Source organism: Schistocerca gregaria, chromosome 4 (genome assembly GCF_023897955.1).
Source record: "Schistocerca gregaria isolate iqSchGreg1 chromosome 4, iqSchGreg1.2, whole genome shotgun sequence".
Lineage (NCBI taxonomy): Eukaryota > Metazoa > Arthropoda > Insecta > Orthoptera > Acrididae > Schistocerca > Schistocerca gregaria.
In genome coordinates, this window is record NC_064923.1 from 223,841,541 (window position 1) to 223,853,722 (window position 12,182).

Below are 12,182 nucleotides of genomic sequence, written 5' to 3' on the forward strand. Positions count from 1 at the left end.
TAATAAATATGTTTGTAATGTATATTATTCAGTTATCTCTGCACTAACAAAGTTCAGTTCCAGGAAAAAATAAAGTACGTTTTGTATAATACATCACTACCACGATTGTAGAACTGTTTCATGCACCACTATTTGATAAGCTGCACGATATCCCCTTGGAACCCTATTAACCTGTCCTGGTTCTGTGAACCGTCTACCGAACCACAGATCTACTCATCCGAGTTCCTTCGTGCCTTCCATCCGTCCAGGTATCTATCGCCAATGCCATCTTGCTGACAGGTTCCAGATATCTTCAGCAGACCAGCAAAACCGCGTCTGCAGCCATCAAACACCAGATCCTGATAATCGAACCAACCTACCTTCACCAGAAGACCAAAAAAAATCTTTTGTTATACAACTAATATTAACTACCTGTAAAATACATGTAAGAAACAAACTCTTCATTAATCAGGTCTAAAAACTACTATAGAATTGTTGACAAGTTTTCAGTATTTCTGTATGTACTCTATTCACAACACTAATTGTTCGTCTACGAGTGTATTTAAATTTTGTTAAATATATAACCATAAAAAATGGAATAACCATCAACGGTTTTGTGAACCAATCATATGATGCAACTAATGAGCTACCCCAATATCAAAGACAAGGGGCACTCACAACAAAATTTGTACCTTGGTAACTAACGAAAACGTTTGGAGTGTGTGCAAGCTGTCATTATCTAAAATAATAAACAACTTTTATTTCAGTCTTGATCGTTCCTGACAAGATGAAACCATAATATTCTACAGTTGAAACTGAGTTGGAGAAGGCACGTTTGATGACGCAACGATTAGGTGGCTTCAGCGCTTTATTTTCTTTGAACTTAACCAGCATTTTCTCACAAAGTCTGATAGCCTTGTTTTTTGTGAGTGTATTTGTTATCTTACGCACTCAAACATCACTGCTCTTTAGCCTGTACTGTAGGTGTACCTTCAACAAAGGAGAATAATTTAACCACAAGCATCCAAAATCAAATCCTAGATTTAAATGACTGCACCAGCCCGTTAGGCGAAGAACCGCAGTTCCATATAATTCATGGCATGCTACCTTTCGAGATTTTTTTAAATTGCGTAAATATAACCATGTGGATATTTAGCCTGTCAGTGGCTGGAACCCACTTGTTTTTGCACTATACATCTCAATACAGGTTTGTTCCAAACTGTTGTTACTGATTTTAGAGACTCTCTGCATAATCTTCGCCGGCCGTTGTGGCGGTTCTAGGCGCTTCAGTCTAGAACCGCGCGACTGCTACGATCGCAGGTTCGAATCCTGCCACGGGCATAGATGTGTGTGATGTCTTAGGTTTAAGTAGTTCTAAGTTCTAGGGGACTGATGACTTCAGATGTTAAGTCCCATAGTGCTCAGAGCCTTTTTTTTGCGTAATCTTCCCTAATCCTCTCTCTTTTCTGTGGTGACAATCTTGACCTTTTATAGCCGACTGAGCTGTTTAGATTGCATAAACAGGTACGGTAATGTGATTTCTTTCACTGTACGAGGTAAGTTTACCACAGCATCAATCTACGAGATGCAAGGGAGGCGCACGAATTGTTATTGTCTAATCATATTGATTCATTTCACGTCAATAATTTACAAAACTGACTAATTGTGCACATTAGTTATGGGCTTCAGCCACTGATGGGTATAGTGTCTCTTTTCAATAAGATGATATGGTAATAGTCTGTAAGAAAATCAGCACACACATGAAATTTTGAGTTCCTCAGTGAACAACAGATTTAATTCATAGTAAATTATCTGTGTGTCATGTCAGTATTTCGAGTGAGCTTACTGAGTATTATAAAGTGTAGGAAAACTGTTACTATATTTGGTACACTGTAACTCAATTTTTAATAAAAATCCTCATTAGACTGACTAAATTCTCAGAAATAAAATTGCCGTTCTACTTGAATATGCAGCTTTATTGTTTTAGTAGTATATAATAGTCAACAAAAACGAAAGATGTGAAGCTGTACGAATAGGATCTTTGGACTCAGACGCTCTGTGGCTAGCGTTGTGTTCATCTGCCAAAGCCCCCGCCACCGAAACCATTGTATCCACCTCCGTACCCAGGCCCAAAGCCGCCCGGCCGGAAGCCGCCCCCGGGACCGAAGTCCGGCCTGTAGCCGCCGCCGTTGTAGTAGTTGCCCGGGTAACGCCCGTAGTTGCCTGGGTAACCGCCGTAGCCGGGCCCTCCGAAGCCACCGCCGCCGAAGCCAGGCCTGCCGAAGCCGCCGCCGAACTGCGCGGTTGCCCAGGCGGCCAGACACAGCAGCAGCGGCAAGATTACCTGCGGGCAGAACGAGGGAGCGCCCCTCTCTCAAAACGTGCTCTTCACAACGAGAGGTTCACAACAGTGGGAATGACTTTTTGAAAGCACACATTCTGTGACGTAGGTTAAGATCCCAGGTAGCACACCTGCAGCCATTCACCCCTCGCTTACGAGTGATTAACGAAAAAAAAAAAAAAAGAAATCGGAGGGTGGCATGATCCTCAGTTACGTTCAGGAAAGTTGTCTTACATACACAGGTTGTGTTGGGTTGAGAACAAAATACTAGTTTCAGGTATAAAATATTGTGGGTTTAAATCTCTTTAAGTGCAGAATATTTATTCTATTTTTAAATCTTTATCGAAATGACTTTGATCATTATGTGTATTCATTAATTGGTTTAAATGTCATTTTTATGTCTTTTCCCCTGTCACATAATTTTAATCACCAAATAAACTTTTTTCATTTGTTTCGTTTTTCTTTATGATTCTTTTTCCAATCGGAATTTCATTATATTTACCTACTGTAACATTCCAGTATTTCAAGGTTCTGATCTATCAGTTAAAAAACAATAGACAAAATAAGTATCAGAAGACATGAGACGATCACAATAACTAAAGCCACTGTTTACATTCACGTGAAACAGCAGATCTCGGTGTGACAGGGGCTTGGTACGCCCCTATGTGGCATGTGTGACGTGAAGATTTAACATTACTTTATTTGGCAAGAGATTACCACAAAATACCAAATGTGCACTTGTAAATCATTAATTGAATATTTCCAATTTAAAATTGTACATTGAAAACGCATAGCAAAAAGGAAGGGAGAAATGCACATCTTGCCAACATACACTGGCGTGTGATTTTCTAAACAACTTAAAAAAACATGCAAGAATAAAAATCAACTGGTGAAATTATAAGGTGTCAGATTAAAGGACTCGTAAAAAAGAAAAAATATTCAAATAACACGACATCAAATATAATAGAATTTGTTGTAGCATAGTAAGCACCATCTGGCGTGGGGAGGCAGAGGTACAAAGTTCTTAATTTACATAAAATATTACTTTGAAATCAAGAAGTCAAATACATAAATAGTGGTAATTGTACAATATCTGTCACGGTTTAACAGATGAAAATTTCATGAAACATATTATTTGTTACCAAAAAAAATTTTTGGGTGCTGACTAACAATTTTTTATCGTATTTAACTACAGGATACACAAATCTCATTCGTCCCGTTGGGACATGTTAACACATTATAACAAATTCTGAGGCTTAGTTACAAGAAATCATCATCATTATGAAAAGCAGAATGATTTAAAAAGACATGTGGATGCAGAGATCGGTTAGCGCACTCATGAGTGAGAACTGCTGTTACAAATTGCAAACAATTAGTGATATGTTGGCTAGAGACACAAGTGTACGAAATACTCTATCCTGGTAGAAACCACCACAACCACACATATTATTTATAGAGAAATTTCCTCTTATGATACAAACAGAACTTGGGTCTAAGGAAACAGTGTTCCCTTTAAAGTATAAAAGCTTTGTTCTAATAAAATACATCGCACTCTGGTTATACACTTTTGCACAAGCACTACGTCAGAACCGATCATACACACAGTTACAGCTGATACAACACATATGAAAACTGTCAAGCAAACGGTTTTGGTTGCTCATTTGGAGGAGATAATTTTATTAGATGTTTTATAGCAGCAGTGGGACCCCTTGTCTCATAAAAGCTGATTTTGAAAATACCCATATATCCAAAGTAGGCTATAACAATTAATCTAAAATGCTAGGTGTGGATAGGTAGTAATATATATCGCACATCCAGAAAAACGTCATAACTTAGGAAAGGTAACAATACAAATTATTCCCAACATATATATCGCACTGTAGACAAATTAGAACCAGATTACACACTTTTTCGGCAATTATTTTCTAAAGCAATTAAAATGTAGTGACAAACTAGCAGCACGGAATAATCAAATGAAGTGATGAGAATATAAATTTCTTGTCTATTGGGAAAACGTATAAATTATCATAGCCGAACGCTTAACAGGTATTGTGGATTTTGATCAAGAAATGTTCAAGAGTGGAAAACAATTCTGGGTGAAATGGTATCAATAACAACATTTGTTGATGACGCTGTTATCCTCAGTGGAACTGAGTCCACCCCCTGCAGCTGAGTGGTCAGCGCCACAGAATGTCAATCCTAAGGGCCGGGATTTGATTTCCGGCTGGTTCGGATATTTTCTCCGCTAAGGTACTAGATGATGCGTTGTCCTAATCATCAACATTTCATCCGCATCGATGTGCAAGTCGCCGAAATGGCGTCAAATCTAAAGATTGCACCCGGCGAACGTTCTACCCGACGGGAGGCCCTAGTCACACGACATTTACATCTAGTGAAAGTGGGAAATATTTACAGATCCTGTTGAATGGAATGGACAATTGATAAGCTCACAATCTAAACTGAGAGTAAGCCGAAGAAAGAAGAATGTAATGGAGAATAGTAGAAATGACATTTGCAATAATTTTAACATCAAAATTAGGTAGTAACCAGGAGACAAAGTGAAGAAAACCAGGAGACAAAGTGAAGAAATTATGCTGCAGCCTTGGAGGCAATAACAACTGACACATGAAGGAAGGGGGCAATAGAAAGCAGTCTAGCAAGGCAAAGAAGGCATTCCTGGCCAAAAGAAGTGTACTGGTAGCCAACTGTGAGAAAGCAAGAAAAAGAGTAAATAGTATGAAAAGATGTTGAAAACGAGGTTCTCCACAGAATCAGCGAACAGAGGAACATATGGAAACCACTGGGAAGAGGAAGAGAAAGGGTTATGGGACATGTGTTAAATCGTCAAGGAATAACTTCCAAGTTAAGTAAGGGTGCAGCAGAGGATAAAAACAATAGTGAAAGACAGAGATATGAATACGTTGAATAAATAATTGAGGACGTTAGCTACAGATGCATCTATAAAATGAAAAGCTTGGCACAGGAGAGGAAGTCGTGGTGAGAGGAGACTGAGGACAAAAAGAAAAAAAAATGAACGTGGCAGTATGCAACTGACCACAGCCACTCTCTGTGTAGTATAGCGAAAACCTCTACGTGCTGCAATCACGGTATTTAACTCTCACTGTACGGAATCAATAGACTCTGGATGAGTACACGAGCGACTTTGTTCGATGCAGTTTGTTTGATGCCAGCAAACCATCAACGGTATAAGGCCCACATCCCGATCTGTCTAATCACAATTAGCGTTTGATCGTAAGCCTAACAATTCGGACGTAAGGTATTCGATTCCGAATTACAGCCCATTTGAGATTGTAAAATGTATCTTAACTATTAAAGATTACTTTAAGAACATAATAAGTGCTGATTTGGATGAAATGTAGTGCAAATCATCATGAGGTTGAAGCAATAGATGTGTTCGTTACTTGCCAAAAATGGCAAAATTCAGAATAATTACTATAGAATATTATCCAGTAAGGGCAATCTGAGTGTAACTCATTAGTTATCCTAATACTGGATCACGTAATTCACAGATAAGCCTCCCACGACTAAGAAAATTCGTCCACTGTACAAAGTCAAAATTTCCAATCCTATTTGAACATACCTCGGTTTGATCAAAAGAAACAGACAGTACAAACCTGTTGCAAGCATTAATGTTTACCTGTAAATGTTTGTACTGCTTATCCTGGCCAAAACTGAATGTTAGAATTACATTTTCCGAATAACACCTGAAATAATATTACACCCAGATTCAACATCGGAATACTTCAAGTCAAGCCACAACAAAATCGTCGCTATAACACCTCACGTTTACATACATCGTTAAACAACAGTGTAAAAAAATTGTGCCAGAATAACTATTAGCAGTGGAAAATACTTCATATTACTTTGAGGATGTGTTTTCCAATGTCAGTAAGCGCTAAATTAAGTCCGTTTAAAGCTATACTCAGCATATTCGTAATCAACGTTTTGAACTAAATGTGTTTCTTTAACTGAATAAATTGGTTACACCTGCTGGAGATGACCGTGACTGCATTCGAGAGCTGTCCTATACTAAGTCATTCCTAGAACCCCTCACCACAATTATCTTGCGATTTTTTGCATAAAATACTACACAGTTTTCACACACTGTACGAAAACTTTATTCGTGACTTACACAGCTGTTACTAATTTTATTCTTACTCTTGCGCGACTAATTGCGATCTTTGGTTTTCGTCAGGTGATACGCGTGCACATCAGAAAGTTACATAGGCAGCGTTACATATTACGAAGTCAGCGCTGATCCCATATAATTAAGTGGTCTTTCTTGAACTCTTAAAAAATAATTCGAAAAAATAAAAGGAAAACAAAGATTGCTACTGTCTCCGCTTTCAGTCAAAGTGGAGTAACATCTTCCGCAAGGTGTAGGTGGGTTACTGTGCTACAGCAGGCTTTCCAAGACTGTGTTCCGCGGAAAATTGGTACTCCATGGTAAGTGAATAAGTGGTAGGTGGAAGTTGGAAGTCGTCGTTGTTCTAACAATTGCCAAACTAAGCGATCTAATATTGTAATCACACTGGTTTATGATGTTTACCTGCTTGCCTGTACGTTGAATAGACGTTCAAAATGTATTCTCTTCTACTCACTGAGTAATTCAGTTACAGCAGCTTCCATATTACACACATCATAATCATTAGCACAAATCAGCACCAAATAGACGTAAACGGAAGTACGATGACAACTATTTGAATTTATCATTTGTGTGAACTGGTGAGTCAAATGCTCCTGCTGCAGTGCGTCTTATGTCAAATAAAACTTACAAGCACAACTTTCACCCCAGTCACTTAGAAACAATGCAGACTGATCAACAAGGAAAAGACACTTTTTTTTTTAATGTATGAATCGACAGGTGTTGGAGTGCAAGTTGTACTACTGGTATTTGTTCATTACACATTTGATAAGAATATTGAAGATTTACTCATGAGCTCATATTTACATGAATAAACGTAGCGGGTACATTCAGTTGTATTAACGATTATATTATAAAAGATCAGTTGGGAGAAGTGTATTGATATTTGCACACGTGATTCTACAGCCGTTCTTCGAAAAACCAAAGCAGCTGTATCTCCTACACTGCAGGTATTTACTAGAGCCACCAGTAGTCATTGTATTTTGCACAGGCAAGCTCTAGTAACTAAAAAGTGCCTACTGGTTCAAAATATCTTACGAATGGAGCCGTCAAAATGATAAAGTACGTACAATTTTGACCACTGCAGTCCAGATTGTTTAAAATGTTGTGTGACAAACTGGGTGGTGAACATAACGCTCAATTGTTACTTGTATTACATGCAAACGTTAGACGGCTGTCCAGAGCAGAAACGCTATTGGGGCTTCATGAACTTCGTAACGAGTAATTGGCCTTATTTAATGCGCAAAATAATTCAGTACAAAATTTTATTGAATTTTTTAAAATTCCTTTAAGCTTGGATGTGAAGAACATACATCGGACGCCGCGATCACAGTGCAGAAAATTTTATTCTTCCAAGATGACCGGTTTCAACAATCTTACGCTGCAATTATTTGATCTTACGGAACTTGTTGTAAAACTTTGATGTAACATTACATTTATCGTTGAAAAACTCGTCTATCTGGTAGACTTTTTACAAAGCGCAACGGAATGAACTTGTCATTGTAAGGAAAGAACTTTACAGTTTTTAATAAACGAGATAAATTTGCATTTTTCTAGAGAAAATTTCGTAATTCTTCAGTTCAAGGAAACAGTTTCTATTGCTTTCCCGCGTTCCACGAATGTTTCACTGAAAACAATTGTAAAATAGATGGAGAAGTTTCCAAGGTATTTACTACTTGATGAAAACTCTTCCAACTCTATTATCCAAAAAGTAGTGAGCATAATTTCTGTGTTCGTAATCCATTTTCTATAACAGCTAAGCCAACAGCCTTCAATGAAAGTTAGTATGAAAAACTATTTGACATAGTAAGTGACTCATTTAAAGCAAAAGCACAAAGATCAGCTATTATGTAATTTCTGGAGGAATTTGTCAGAAGAATATTGAACTTATTAAAACATGTTGCAACTTTTTACTTTATATATTTATGTGAAGCAACGTTTTTTTTATTGTGCTGTAACAATGTCGGAATTCTTTCACAGGCTTGCGCCGCACCTAATATTAGACGTCATCTTCCTAAATTTGGGTGTCGAGAAGACGTGTAGTTTAAGGACCCAAAATCACTGAAGGCACTGCAAACCTTAATTTGTAATTTAAGCTCCCAGAATCACTGTAGCCACTGAAAATCTTACTCCACTTTGTTGTTTAGTGTTAAGGAAAAAATAGAAAACAATTACTAAATATATTTGAAATAAATAATTATTTTTTAAAAGTTTTATTATGATTTGTGTGTTGTTAGTAACGATTTAACTTAAAGAACTGCCTAAAGAAAACAAGTTTTCTCAGTTTCTTTAAATTTTGTTATTTTTATTTATCTCCAAAATAAACAAGATTTTCCATCACAGTACCAGGACTCTCGTAGTGTTCCGTCAGATGAAAAGTTTGGGAACCATTTTTCTAGAGGTAGGAAAGTTGTATCTCGGCTTTTGAGGAACGGTTGCCTAACGTAGCTCTAAAGCCAGTTTCGCTTATCTAATGTAAATAAAGACATACATACCTGATATCTATATGATAAGCTAATGGGTGCTTTGACCGTCTTTCTAATTTCGATTTAAGACACATCACAGTTAGTCAAAATTTATCGATAAATATCCACACGCTTGTGTGGAGCATTCTAAATATTTTTATGTTTTTCATGATAAAATTGTGTATCCAGCTGTGTTTGTTGTTATTTATAAACACACTTGAACAACAGAAGGAAGGAATATTTTCATACACTGCACTTCATGTCTAAAGGGTAAACAATTTTCTTCTGTTTCGAAATATATGAGGCAATAAAATTTAAGTCTTTGTAGTGCGAGAGATTATATTTAGGAGAATTTTATCATTCCTTTGCTGAGATTTTTGGATGGAAGTGAAATATCTAATTTTTATTAAAAAAAATTAATTAAAAGATTTACTTTGGTTTATCACTCTCCAGGAAGAAAATTTTTACTTGTAAGAAAATGGGCGAGTAGTTGATATGAAACCTTCTAAAGCTATTCTTTATTTTGTTATGACAATGTAACCAACTTCTAATTCTACACACAACATTAGTTCTAGTTGCACCCCACACCGGCTAATGACAAAGTAGTCTGTAGCGGACAAGGGTCTGTGGATCATGCTGTACGGCATCTTATAGGTTTTTTCTGTTCAATGTTTCGTTTATTTTCTGTTTCTACATGCTGAGTCAGCTATACTACCAAACGGTTCGAAGATGATGTATTTATTATGATTCGAGATGAAAATATTTGGATTTCGGAAGGCATGTCCTTCGGAAAACTCCCACAAAAGTGCCAAAACCAAGCCTTCCAATATTGTGCGTTCCTATGAACATTGCTAGTAAATTTAGCATTGATTTTTTAGCAAGTTATAATAGACGAACAGTTAGTCATACGGTAATGATTTCGCTGTGTTCACTAAATAAGTATGATAGGACTACTGTTGTTCATTACCTCTTTATGAACTACGTCTGAGACTTCTCGCAGAAGCAATATCATTTATGAGAAAATTAATTAACATGCATCCAGATTTTCCCTTTGTATCACCTGGTGTAATGGCTGCCAACTTTGTCGGTTAGAAAAGAAGGAGACATGATTAGGGATTAACGTTGCGCCAGAAACGGGCTGAGACATAGATAAATGCAATAACTCGGTAATTAAGTTAGCTAAATACACAGTCTTCGACTTCGAGCTGGAGTCTTTCACGTCATGTAAACACAGGGAAACAGGAGTAAGAGGACATAAGTACATGGACATTCATTCATGTCTGAGATTGTGAAACCGCAGATTATCTAAGAAAGTGTTAACTAAGCACCAATTTTGCTGAAAAAATTAGCTAAAATGTGTGATTCGTTAATCCCAAAGTTAGAAACATACACCGGAATGGAAGTTTGTTTGTCTGGCTTGCGTCTGAGTGTCACAGAAACGCCGAACCGGTCTTAACAGTAAAGTACACTAAGCCAGCATCTAATGTCATTCGATAAGTACCTATGCACTTCCAGGAAGCAGTTTGTAGCGTGTAACGAACAACATTCTATACCTCCTACGTATCGCTTTCACAACGATTGTGAAGGTAATTTACAATTTCATAACCTCTTCCGTAAACCAGAGGGAAAAGGTCATTAGAAACCATCACCACAAAATTTATCACATTACAGTGATTTTCACCGTATGGGCTTAGATTTAGAATATGTGCTACGCATTAAGATTCAGGCAAATTCTGGCGAGCAATTATTTTCACTGTTACCTCAGTCGAAAGCCACTTCTGTTTCACATGCATGATCACAATAAACTATTCAACATTAAATACTAAAATCGTTTCGAACTCCTCTTCACTAATGTCAGCTAAACTACTCTTCTCCCGTCACTGGCGAGCGAATTTATGAATCAAATACTAGCGAGGTTTCCTTTTTTGTCAGTTATGAGTCTTTCTAAATACGGTACCTATCCGGACAATAGAGATTTAACACAAATTCTATTGCGCTAAACTGTGGAACAGACACAGGGAAGTAGAACACAGGTGTAGCAAAACTACTAGAATCAGTTCACACGACATAGCTTTTCTAAGAGCGTTTCGGCAAGGTATTAAACATAACATGCTAAGATACAGAGACACTCACCAGCAGTCTAGTCATGACGTTGTCCCGGGAAGCAACGCTTCTGCGTGGTAGTCTTACCTCGTTTATATACTGTTTCGTAACCTTGGAAATTATTTCTAAATACTCCTTATTCAGATAGTGAGGCGTAATGATTGTTTCCGTAACATCGACGGGAATTTCCGACAAGTATCATTTTCGGAAGAGAACGAAGAGGAAATTTTGTGGTGAAGCTGTCTTGCCGGGGAACGCGAGGAAGCGGAATTGGGAATTAATTTTTTATCTGTGCAACAGTAAAACAGGGTGCAGGAAATTGCCAGCTGAAAGACGAAGGCCAAGATGGAGAAATCCCCAGGCGTGAATTGTTTTTGTCGAAAAAAATGTTGATTACGTGTAGCTATAATAGTGTATTATTCAAGCATTAGAGTAATATTTATATTGAGTAAATTGGCCGCTATGGAAAACTGAATTTCCACCGAACCAAGGCTAGTAATAGACGGTTTCCGTTTACACTTTTTAAATTTATCGGTTATAAAGGGTTATGCTCAAGATTTACTAGCACAAAATGTGTATTGAATGGGAACTCTATGAGTTTTTCTGAAGACTTAGGTAGTGGCTTACTCTCATTCAGTTGCAGTAAATGCCAAAACTTGGTATCTTCGTTTAATTGCAAACACTTTGTTGTGCTTCTCCTTCTTGTTCTTGTTCTTTATTAAACACACACCATAAGCTTCCCATAACAGAGTTACCACCTACCAAATCTTTATTTTTTCCTAGTGATCTTCTTTTCAGCGTATTACGTAGATCCTGGGATTGTTTTCCTGCTACAGAAGAAGACGTCTTATCACTTTTTACTGCCTCAGTCACATTTTACATGGCAACAGGGCCCAGTTTGTTGCTCTGATTTCTGGACGTGTTTTCCAATCATATTGATGCCTGGAACAAAACGAAGTGCCTGTGGCGGAACGTGTTCAGGCTAAACTTCACGTTAGGTGAAATACAACAGAACAGGATCGTCTTATATAGTATTGATTAATTAATTAATAATCGTCATAAAGTGATAAAATTACGAATTTTAGCTTTGTACGTAAAATGATTTAGTAGCCAATCTGTAGTATTCGGA

General features: G+C 37.4%; 1 protein-coding gene across 1 annotated transcript; it reads right to left on the bottom strand.

Moving 5' to 3' along the window:
• Nucleotides 1–1,824: 1,824 nt before the first annotated feature.
• LOC126267562 (uncharacterized) lies at nt 1,825–11,107 on the bottom strand. The gene is made up of 2 exons (XM_049972860.1): nt 11,084–11,107; nt 1,825–2,323 (listed from the first exon to the last, which is right to left on the bottom strand). The coding sequence occupies exons 1-2, from the start codon at nt 11,096–11,098 to the stop codon at nt 2,054–2,056; spliced, it is 285 nt and encodes a 94-aa protein (XP_049828817.1). The 5' UTR covers nt 11,099–11,107; the 3' UTR covers nt 1,825–2,053.
• Between the last annotated feature and the right edge of the window lie 1,075 nt (nt 11,108–12,182).